At 34.6% G+C, this 12,573-nt stretch overlaps 1 protein-coding gene across 1 annotated transcript; it reads left to right on the forward strand.

The window, feature by feature from the left end:
- Positions 1-6,750: 6,750 nt before the first annotated feature.
- Positions 6,751-10,570, forward strand: LOC309835209 (myelin P2 protein; the record flags this gene model as incomplete). The annotated part of the gene is made up of 4 exons (XM_082674625.1): positions 6,751-6,849; positions 8,775-8,947; positions 9,165-9,266; positions 10,520-10,570. The coding sequence occupies exons 1-4, from the start codon at positions 6,777-6,779 to the stop codon at positions 10,568-10,570; spliced, it is 399 nt and encodes a 132-aa protein (XP_082530751.1). The 5' UTR covers positions 6,751-6,776.
- Positions 10,571-12,573: the final 2,003 nt, after the last annotated feature.

Genomic DNA, 12,573 nt, shown 5'->3' on the forward strand with positions numbered 1-12,573 from the left:
ATTATATTAGTTTCAGGTATACAGCATATGATTCAGTATTTTTACAGATTATACTCCATTAAAAGTTATTACAAGATAATTGCTATACTTCCCTGTGCTAAATAATATACCCTTGTTGCTTATCTATTTTGTACAAAGTAGTTTGTATCTCTTAATCCCATACCCCTAACATGCACCTCCCCTATTCCCCCTCCCCATTTGTAACCACTAGTTTGTTTTCTATACCTGTGAGTCTGTTTCTGTTTTTCTATATGCATTCATTTGTATTATTTTTTAGATTTTACATATAAGTTATATCATACAGTATTTTTTTCCTGTCTGACTTATTTCACTTAGCATAATTTTCTCTAGGTCCATCTGCATTGCTGCAAATGGCAGAATCTAATTCTTTTTTATGGCTGAGTAATATTCCATTGTGTATATGTATACCATATCTTCTTTATCCATTTGTCTGTTGATGGAAACTTGGGTTGCTTCCATATCTTGGCTATTGCAAAAAATGCTTCTATGAACCTTGGGGTGCATGTGCCTTTTAAAATTAGTGTTTTCTGTTTTTTTTCAGATATATATATATACAGGAATTGAATTACTGGATCATATGGTAGTTTTGTTTTTAGTTTTTTGAGGAATCTCCATACTGTTTTCCACAGTGGCTGTACCAGTTTACATACTCACCAACAGTGTACAGGGGTTCCCTTTTCTCCACATCCTCTCCAACATTTGTTATTTGTGTTCTTTTTGATAATAGCCATTCTGACAGGTGTGAGGTGATATCTCATTGTTGTTTTAATTTGCATTTCTCTAATAATTAGCAATGCCGAGAATATTTTCATATTCTTGGTGGCCATCTGTATGACTTCTTTGGAAAAATGTTTTTCAGGCCTTCTGCCCATTTTTTGATTGGGTTGTTTGTTTTTTGAGTTGTATGAATTGTTTATATATTTTTAGTATTAACCCCATGTCAGTCATATCATTTGCAAACATTTTCTCCAATTCTGTATGTTACCTTTTTGTGTTGTTGATGGTTTCCTTTTCTGTGCAAAAGCTTTTAAGTTTAATTAGCTCCCATTAGTTTATTTTTGCTTTTATTTCTTTTGCCTTAGGAGACAGATCCAAAAAAATATTTCTACAATTTACGTCAGAGAGTGTTCTGCCTATGTTCTCTTTTAGGAGTTTTATAGTTTCAGGTCTTACATTTAGGTTTTTATTCCTTTTGAGTTTATTTTTGTATATGTGAGGAAATGTTCTAATCTCACCACTTTACATGTAGCTATCCAGTTTTCCCAGCACCACTTATTGAAGAGATTGCCTTTTTCCATTGTATATTCTTGCCTCCTTTGTCATAGATAATGACTATAGGTGTGTGGGTTTGTTGCTGGGCTCTCTCTTCTGTTCCATTGATCTATGTGTCTTTTTGTGCCAGTACTATGCTGTTTTGATTTCCATAACTTTGTAGTATAGTCTGAAGTCTGGGAGGGTGATACCTCCAGCTTTGTTCTTTTTTTCTTAAGATTGCTTTGACAACTTAGGGTCTTTTGTGGTCCCATATGAATTTAGGATTATTTGTTCTAGTTCTGTGAAAAATTTCATGGGCATTTTGATAGGGATTGCATTAAATCTATAGATTGCTTTGGGTAGTATGGCCATTTTAACAATATTATTTCTTCCAGTCAAGAGCAAGGGATACCTTTCCATTTCTTTGTATCATCTTCAATTTCCTTCACCAATGTTTTATAGTTTTCAGAGTATACAGCTTTCAGCTCCTTGGTTAAGTTTATTCCTAGGTATTTTATTCTTTTTGATGCAGTTTTAAATGGGATTTTTGAACTTTCTTTTTCTGATAGTTCATTATTAGTTTATAGAAATGCAATAGGTTTCTTTGTATTAGTCTTGTATCCTGCAACTTAGCTGAATTCATTTATTAGCTCTACTAGTTTTGCGGTGTATATTTTAGTTCTTGGTTTTCTTGATCTTTTCTATTGTTTTTTGATCTCTATTTTATTTGTTTCATCTCTGATCTTTATTATTTTCTTCCTTCTTCTGACTTTGGGCTTTGTTTATTCTTTTCTTCTAATTCCTTTTGGTGGAGTTTAGGTTGTTTATTTGAGATTTTTCTTGTTTCTTGAGGAAAGCCTGTATCACTATAAAATTCCCTCTCAGAATGCTTTTGCTGCATCCCATAGATTTTGGAGCATTGTGTTTCCATTTTCATCTGTCTCAAGGTATTTTCTGATTTTGTCTTTGATTTCTTCATTGATTTATTGGGTTTTTTTTTTTTTTTTTTAGTAACATGTTGTTTAGTCTCCATGTGTTTGTTTTTTCCCATTCTTCTCTCTGGAATTGATTTCTAGTTTCATACTATGGTGGTCAGAAAAAAATGCTTAGTATAATTTTTGTCCTTTTTAATTTATTGAGACTTGTGTTGTGGCCTAGCATGTGATCTATTCTAGAGAATGTTCCATGTGCACTTGAAAAAAATGTGTATTCTGCTGTTTTTGGATGTGATGTCCTGTGGATATTTATTAAGTCCACCTGATCTAATGTATCATTTAAGACCACTGTCACCTTATTGATTTTCTGTTTGGATGATATGTCCATTGATGTAAGTGGAGTGTTAAAGTCCCCTACTATTACTGTATTATTGTCAATTTCTCTTTCTATATCTGCTGATTGCAGTAATTATAAAACGAGGGTATATTAGAAAAGTTTAGTACAGATGATTGAGTTGAATCTAAAGGTCAACACAAAGGTAGGAAAGCATGATTGAGCTGAGAGTTAAGGATTAATCATATAGGAGTGGTTAGACCTTCCAGGAAAAGTGAACAGTATTTGTAAAGACCTTGCTAAAAGCAAGGAGGAAATTAGTATCTCCTTTTCTATTCTCCAGAAGATTTTGTGTAAGATTGGTGTTACTTTTTCCTTAAATATTTGTATGAATTCATGGGTGAAGCCTACAGGCCTGGAGTATCTCTGTGGGAGAAAATTTATTTATAAATTAAATATTAATAGATTTGGGAGTATTCACACTTTTATTTTGTCTTGTATCTTTTTTGGTAAATTGTGTACTAAGAAATTTATAACTTTTTAAAAATTTTTCAAATTTATTGGCATGAAGTAGTTCATTATATTATGATCTTTTTAATAACTCTAGGATATATTGATATACCCTTTTATATACTTGCAATCAATAACTTTTGCCTTCTCTATTTTTAAATCCATCTTGATAAGAGTTTGTCAATTTTATTAGCCTTTTAAAAACTTTAGTTTTGATGATATTTTCTATAATATGTTTGTTTTTATTTTATTAACATCTGTCTTGTTTATTATCTATTTCTGTCATTTATTGTTTCTTTTTGAGCATATTTTTCTGTCTCTTTTTGTTCTATTTATTTTTGATTAGTGATGTGTATGAAAATTTGTAGAAATAAATTTAGAACTAGAGTGACATTATCTTCTTATGCAGAGAGTTTATGTTTGTCTCTTACTGGTAGCCAAGTTCACTAGCTGACCCAGATCACAGTAAACTAATTTTAAGAGTTGAATTGGTATTAGCCAGGTCTATTTCTAGTTCACCTTTCCTCCTGTATTGCAGCCTTTCAAAGTCCCAAACTAAAATATGATTAACCAGGACTCTCCCTCATTGTTCCCCTAACCCTGAAACAATGTCATAAATGTCCTTCAGATTTTGCCTCTCATCTGCCTCTTGCAGAATTCATGGATCGCCATAAGGGCAGCAGCCTTAATTGTTGGGCCTGTTTCTCTGGTCTTCTTTTTTTGCCCAAATCTTAGACTCTTAATTTTTCTCTGCCTTTTTTATCTCTCTGATCTCTTGAAGAATTTTTTTATAATTTTGTCCATGTTTTAGATGTCACAGTTGGAAAGTTACCTTACTTTCCTCATCTATCATGAGGAAGTGAAAATTCTAAGATTTATTTCTATTTTCTCAATTTTTTTAAATGATCATTTTTGGGTTATTTTTTCTAGTATTATATTATGTGATTTCCTTGCACCAATTATTATTACAATATTTCTATTTTACAGATAATTTCAGACTCACTGGAATTAAAATTTCTTTCTTCAAGTCTTTATCAAGTCATGAATAGAATATAAGTTCCTTGAGGGTATGGAATCTTGTTCAATGATGTTTAACCAGCACCCTGAAGTGTGTCTAGCCCTTAGTAGGCTCTCAATGCTTTTGCAGTTAAATGAATGGAAGGAATGGAGTCACATCTTTTGTATTAAGTGGAGGATCATGAATTCTTTGTTCTTGTGCTACAGGATGATTATCACTTTTCAAATATACAATTGGATATAGCTTGATGACAATATGTAAGGACATTTTATATACAGCAAGCTTTACTTATCCATTTTGTTTGGACTTCTGGATTTTCTTTTCAGTGTATCATTCTAGTAGCTTATTTTTATTTTATCTTGAGAATTTATATAGGCAATAAATCCCTGAAAGATGAACTCACACTGTAGAGAGACAATGTCCATTTTACAAACATTTAGTTCAAATGTAAATGTATATGTCTAATTATAATGTGACTCTGATGTTTATTATCAATCCTTTCTCAGTAGGATATTGATGACGTTCTTATCTAGGAGTGCCTTAAAAGTCTCAAGCCAGTATCTTCTCTCATTGCTTTGATCTGTGCCTTTGACTCATACATGGGCCTCAGAATCTCATCTTGGCCAATTCCAGAAGTCAGGTACATTGCTGACAATCCTAAAATATAAAATTTTTTCTTTGTCTAAAATTGCTTCAAAGTTATAAGCCTTGCCAATATATAGTTCAATGTTTATATTTTAAGCTCCACTGCTGTTCTTATGTGCAAAACAAGGTCTGCTGAAAATTCACACAGTTTTCCTGAATGAATCCCTCCAGATACAAGGGCTCAGCTCAATTGGGAAAGTTTGAAGGTCCTTCATAGGACCTTCAGAATTTAGGCAGAATGCTTAAATTTTTGAAGACACAGTCATAGCATTATTCATTTTTATTAAGTGTTTTGGAAAATAACATATTTACTAATCAAAAGCCCTTTCTTTCATAGCTGTATCTTATATCCCAGTACAATGTACTCTCTCCAGTTACATTCTCCTGGGTCTAGGATTGGGTTAGCTAGTTAACTGAGGAATTTTTCTTGTCATTATTTCATTCCCATCTTGAGTTATACAGGCACAAGTAATTTAAGATGACACTTGGACTCACTGTGTATAATTCTCCATTTTTTTAACCCAACTTGGACCCTAACCACATAATTGCAATTGTTATGCTGCAACTATGGCATTGGTAACCTGAGCCCTAGAGGTCAGTGATTCTACCTGCTACGGGTAAATTGATAATGGGTTATTTTCATTATTGTGAAGAGTGCCAAACTGTGTATTAAATATATAAAACCTGGTAATATCAGTTGTCTCAAGGCCAGGATTAATGTCAATGTAGAAAAACTGCTAGGAAATGGTATGGCATCAACTTGGTATTCCCAAGAGTAACACTTATGTTCAAAGTGGTTTCATATTTCTCCCCTTGGTCAAAGACTGGGACTTTGATGTATCATGTAATCTGGATGCCTCATCTCTTGGTTTTCGCTTCTCTTGCTTTTTGAGCAGAGAATGAGTGTCTCTATCCGTGGTGATGTCAGTATTGCCTGATCTTTGGCCAGGGCCTCCAGCACACATGTTATAGCAGGAGCAGTGTAAGATAATGGTCTAACATCTATGCACTGAAAAAAATACCAGGTTCAAATCCTACCTCACCTTATTCAAGTTTTGGACAGAAGTTACCTAACCTCCCCAAGCTCCAGTATTCTCACTGGTAAAATGGAGATAATAATAATGCCTTACTCTTGGAGTTGTTGAGAGAATCAAATGAAATAATCTGTATTAAGCACTTAGCACAGTGACTACTGAGCTCTCAATATATATTAATATTATTTTTGTAGAAAATCCTTTCTAAAATTGTAGATTTATTTTAAAGGACTTAAACTCAATGTTGTTGTATTAACCAAGAACCTGCTTAATTTGGAACTAAGGTTTTTTAAGATGAAAATCTTTTCTGTGGTCAAAGAGCGTGTTATAGTGCTACTTTTTGTTCACCCATGAAAGCAATTTCTGTGTTCTGCTGTAATAGACTGACCGTATTGTCTGCCTACTCTGACTGCCTTGGATATGCCAACTATGCCAAGCCTCCCTTACCTATGAATACTTCCTCACACTGCTCCCTTGCATTTCTCTCCCACAACATATTTGAGGCAGTTATCACAATACTCATGGACATTTTTCCTCTCTTTATTCTCTTTCAATAAGAATTCTTAATTGTGCAGACTCAGGATTGAGAGTGAACAAGATGCCTAAATACACACACACACACACACACACACACACACACACACACACATTCATTCATTAATGCTCATATAATTTAATTTGGTATAGAACTCAACTGATAGACTCTTTTCCAAAGCATTAAGGACCTAAGCACTTCTTAAAAATGTAAGAGCAACCAACATTTTTTTGAAGGTTCAAATAGTACTGTCATTGATTTTTATAAACATTTTTGGAAACTGAAGGAGACATTATGTGAGGTTCTCTTTTGTCCCAGTGGATGATTGAAGAGCCATTCATTGCCCAGTCCTGACACTGCTTTTCCCCATTGGGTCTCTGTGAGAGTCACATGCTGTGGACATCTTTGAAAAGAATCTTCTGAGACTTCAGCATCTCATTTGAGTCTCCTGAATCTCACCTACCACTGTGTTGAATTCTCATCCATCACAATGAGCAACAAATTCTTAGGCACCTGGAAACTTGTCTCCAGTGAGAACTTTGATGATTACATGAAAGCTCTGGGTAAGAAATGTTCTCTGTTGTTCTAATTGAGAGGATCCTTTTTGAGAAAGATGCATGACTATTTCCTTCTAACTCCTTTTCCAGGAGTCTGGGAGTTTGCACAGGTTGAAGTACGATCCTCTTCTGGGATTAATCTTCTGTTGTGTCAATCAGATAATGTATTTGCATTTTATTTGTGGCAATTTTAATAGATTTTAACTCAGATAAGAGCTGCTTAAATGCACTAGAGTGCCCACTGATTTCAAAGGCAGTTTCATATCAATAAGGTTTTCGTTCCAAACCTGGAGGAAAGAAATCTTAGAAACTTAGTCAACCTATTTTCTGGCTTTCCTGAAAGTTAGATCTACAACAACTAAAGTGCTCATGAAATAAAAAGTTGAATATACTAAAGTTAATGGAAAACCTCTATCTAAAATTTTGATGCTTAGCTATACCAGAAGTTTTCTGTCTCTACCTCTAGGTTGTCTGTTATTACATAACTATGTGGATAAAGATTTTGTAAAAAGTGAATGCTTCATAAAGCAGGATATTCACAGTCTAGGAAAGTTACTGAAAGAAAAAGAAGTGTGTTGTGGCAGTGAACTCAAGCTCATTTACACTAACATCAGGCTTTCCTGGAGATGGAACAGTGGATGGAGATGGAAAGTCTAGTCATTAGTAGAGCAACTTTATTTGCTACTATTTCTAGGGAATTTTCCATAGATATGAGCACAAAAGTGTGAGGAGTTTTTGGAAATGTCCAGAGCTGTATAAATAAGTAGAGAGTGAAGCCAGTGACCTCAGATTGCTATGCTCATCAAAGTACTTGTAATTTTACCTGTTCAGAAAGCATATAAGGTGTTCTACTTTTAGATAAAATGAGCAAAATCATGTTGTGTTGCCTGGAAAACTATGGGAACTTACGGGAATAGATCCATACTATAAGGTTGGTTAAATTTATGGACTTCACTTTATAGCCAAGGAAGAAGCAAAATACAATATAAGAAAGTCTCAATGAAAAACTTCCTAATTGTGTCATTTTCAAATTTTAGAGTGCATAAGGACACCTGGGGGTGTTGTAGATTCTTAGTCTCTATTGTAGAGGTTTAGTTTGAAAAGCATTGTCCTAAATCATATCAAATAAAAAATGATTAATCAGAATTAGAAGAAAGAGTATCATTCACAATCCTTTATTGGCTCTAACTCTTCACACTTCTTTATGTATATATAAAAGTAAATATATGTATATTTATATATAACTAGCTTTTTCTTCATGTATCTCTCTCATTTGACATTTCTATTTTTCCATGTATTTCTGTAATCTTGGGTAATATAGTAATAATACTTAAGAATCTAATTTTGTTTTGTTTTCAAATGCAGAAATTTTTTAAAAAATTATTTTATTTATCTAATGATCATTTGTAATGGTACAGATCATTTTAGGGGCTACAACAAAATTTCAGAAATGAGCTTCTATCAAGGATATGGGAGGAATTCTTTTCTATATCCATAATATACTACTGAGGGAAAAAATCATAGAATAGCATGCATAAGTCATAGTCTCATTTAAAAAATATATCTACAATATTTATGCATACAAACTAAAATGTCTGAAATGATCCATACAAAACTATAAATAGTAGTTTTTAATGGAGCATGGGTTTGGATGTGGTAAAAATAGATGACTTGCACTATTTAAGCTAAACACTTTTAGCTTTAATATCTGCAGGCATTACTTTTGTAGTAACAAAACTTAAAATATTCAAGTCCGTGGACATGTGTTTCCATTAGGTGATGAAACATGGGAGAAGGTCCTTAGCAGTAAGTGCTATTACCTGCCATCTACACAGCTAAGGCACAGCTGAGCATAAAATATGGCCACCCATAGTCCCTTTAGGTAGAGGTTCTCTTGGTCAACAAAATTCTAACAGTATCTTGATTTTCAGGTGTGGGATTAGCCACCAGAAAACTGGGAGATTTGGCCAAACCAAGAGTGATCATCAGCAAAAAAGGGGATATTATAACTATAAGAACTGAAAGTACCTTTAAAGATACAGAGATCTCCTTCAAGCTAGGCCAGGAATTTGAAGAAACCACAGCTGACAATAGAAAGGCAAAGGTAAACTTAACTGTTTCTCTTCAAATTTGGTCCAATCTACTACTTTGAGAGAGAAGATTACTCCTGCTAGTATTCAAAAGTGTAGACCACTCCCTTCTGTTGAAAAATGAACGTGCCTCATAAAACATCTGTTATGAAAATGATTCAATACTGAATGAACTGCTTCTTTACTCAACCAAAGTCCAAGCAAGTCAATTATGTAAACCTGTCTTTGCAGAGCGTTGTAACTTTGACAAGAGGCTCGTTGAATCAAGTACAGAAATGGAATGGCAAAGAGACAACAATAAAGAGAAAGTTGGTGGATGGAAAAATGGTAGTGGTAAGAGTAATTTTACTCTAACTACATAAATATAGCCATTTAAATAGAGAAAATGGTTATATTATTTTCAAAATATTCTCTTTTCTTTGCAATACAAATGGATAAGAATGGCTAAGAATAAAATCAGAGTTAATGTTTGGGTGATCTTTGAACTATAAAGACTCATCTACAGGTACTTCAGGTTCAGATTCAAGAATTTAGAAATGATACAACTCATTTGTTATCTTAGAAATAACAACACCTAAAAATGATAAAAAAAAAAAAAAGTATGGGTAAACCTCATTAATTTAGACACACAAGGAGAAAAGCAAATCTAAGTTTTAAAAGCAAAGCACATCCCCAGTCGATTGTAGAATATTTGTAGATAGCTAAGCATTTTGTTTTCAAGAATCCATGGTAACTTGGACTAAAACATGTCAACAACTCAAGCTGAGGCCATTGGAGACCTTTTGTAGTTGGCAGGTAAAAATGATGACAAAGGTTATATGAGATGACCTCTAACAATTTTTTTAAGTCTCAGGTTCTGTTCTTACTAATCAACACACACATCGACCATAGATAGATTTATGTAGTTCTTGGAACATTCTTTTCTTTAGTACAGAGGAGCGTTATCCTTAGCTCCACAGCAGATTTACATGGGGAGTAAATACCAGTATGGGGGCCCCAATACAGATCAACTGCCTGCACATCTCTTGGGGGAGAAGGAGCCATCAGTATTTTAAATGTTCCCCAGATAATGCAGATGTGCAGATAGTTTTGAAAACCACTGTTTTAGTAGATTTAAATCTGTGCCAATTATGCATGAAAACTTGCCACTTAAAAAATATACCCCTGGGGCTTCCCTGGTGGCGTAGTGGTTGAGAGTCTGCCTGCCGATGCAGGGGACACGGGTTCGTGCCCCGGTCCGGGAAGATCCCACATGCCGCAGAGCGGCTGGGCCCGTGAGCCATGGCCGCTGAGCCTGCACGTCCGGAGCCTGTGCTCCGCAACGACGAGGCCGCGACAGTGAGAGGCCCGTGTACTACAAAAAATATATATATATATATGCCTCTGATGTAACTTAGATCAGATTTAAAACTGTTTCCCCTGTTTCAATGGTCATGATTCCAAACTCCTGGAGACTGACATACCGATATTTTATTTCTTTCTGAGTTTAATCTTATGAGATTGCTTATAATGTCTGTTATTATTACAAATTTGCTGTCACCTAGTTTGAGTTTTAGATATTCAATTAATCTCTCTTTTTTTTTAAGGAATGTAAGATGAAGGACGTGGTCTGCACCAGAATTTATGAGAAGGTCTGACAAAGTTGTTTCCTCATTGAAGTGATATTTGATCATTTGATGTTGGAAATCAGCTGTTTCCATTGGCGAGGCCTGACTACACTGCACTTTGTTTGTTTCCGCTTTTGTCTTAATAGATCAGATAAGCAAAGGCCTAAACGGAGGATTAATCTAAATTTCAGTGTTATTTAAACATTTTCAATTTGTATGCACGTCATTACTGTATTAAAGATTAAAGTGTGTATATTGGTCAGACCTAAAGAATGGATGATGTCATTTGATTATCTGTGAAGTTCTAACTTATGCTGTATTTTAAATATTTGAAATGATAGTAAAAGGAAGTAATAGCATAGTAAAAAGAAGTAAGTATATTGATTGGGGTAGCAAACTCAAATGCCTTCAGGGACCAGGAGAGTAATGGGTTTAGAGGATCAGAAGTGAAACAAACTAGAAGAAGGAGCTGTTTTACACTGAGGAGTCTAGCTTCAGCTAAAAAGGGCAGCTGCTACTCCAGCCAATTTAAAAACTGAGGGTTAATTTACAGACAGTGAAATTAACAGATATTAAAGATAGAGCTGTGACAAATGCATGCACCCATATAATTCTCATCCTGATCAAGATATAGTACATTTCCCTAATCCCAGAATGTTTTCTCACACTCCTTCCCAGTCAATGTCCTGCCGTGTCCCAGCTCCAACAAAAGCAAGTAGTGATTTAGTTTCTATTACCGTAGACTAGTTTTGCCTGTTCTCAAACTTCATATAAATTGGATCATACATTATGTGTTCTTTTCTGTTTGCCTTTTTAAAGTCAGCATAATGTTTTTGAAATTCATCCATATTGTTGCATGCAACATTAATTTGTTCCTTTTTATTGCTGAGTAGTATTCCATTGCATGAATATATCACAGTTTACTTATCCCTTCTTCTCTTAAGATAATTGAGTTATTTCCAGTTTTTGGCTTCTATAAATAAAGCTGCTATAAACATTCTTGTATAAGGCTGTTTGTGGAAACATGAGTTCCTTTTCTTTTGAATATTAACTAGGCATGGAATTACTGGGTCCAGCAGATTTTTGACAGGCAGGAATAGGGGACCACTCTGCCCAGGTAACAAAATTATTTCAGATATATTACATGATTGAGCAAATGAGAATATATTTTGATGTTGTTAGGAGCTAGAATTTTCCTTCTGGAAGAAGGCACATACAAGTATGACAGAGGGAAGGCAAGAAAGAACTGTGTGCAAATGGATTGGAATAGATGTAAATTCATATGTATGGATATGTGTATACACATGCATATATTTCTTAGCTCTATCTACCTTAAGAGCTTACAAGCAAAGACATCTCAGTAGGAATGAGTACACCCAGCACTCAGATCTTGGTGTCTAATATATTCTCCACTAAAAAGAATGATGGTTCCTTGGAGAAATGGCTGATTCTGATGTGAGAGCAGGGTAGGTACAACGTAAGCCTGAAATATCTTTTTATGCCAGAAATTAAGGACGCTTTCCCCAAAAATAATAGAGATATGTCACCAAAATATCAGAGTCAGCTTGAGGGTGCTCTCAATTGGACAAAACTGGGACAATTTGAGAAGTAAATAATAGAGAAAAATTGTAAATTATAGAACACGGGGAGACAAAGAAGAAACCATGAATACGTACTGGAAGAGGGAGAGAGAGAGAGAAGAAAGTGTCTTCCTTACAGTAGACTGTCATAGCCTGACTGGTAAATGTGGAAAAGGTGTGGGATTGGAAAAATTGTCATTTTTTCAACCATCACGGTCAATATTGGCTCAGGCAAGAATTGTCAATGGAGGTAGAAGCCAGAGCAAAATTTTGATTAGGAGCAGGGTATTAGGTTGGTCTTAAAATACCTCCACACAGATTGCTTATTAGTTACAAGGGAACAAATAGTAACCATGCAGTGGAAAAACTGTGCCACCTCTTTACTGAGTAATCAAAATTAACCTGATCAACGAGGGTAGATGAAAACCATGTGCCTTCAAATGTGATACACTG

The sequence above is a fragment of the Grampus griseus genome, assembly GCF_964374135.1.
Source record: "Grampus griseus genome assembly, chromosome: 17".
Lineage (NCBI taxonomy): Eukaryota > Metazoa > Chordata > Mammalia > Artiodactyla > Delphinidae > Grampus > Grampus griseus.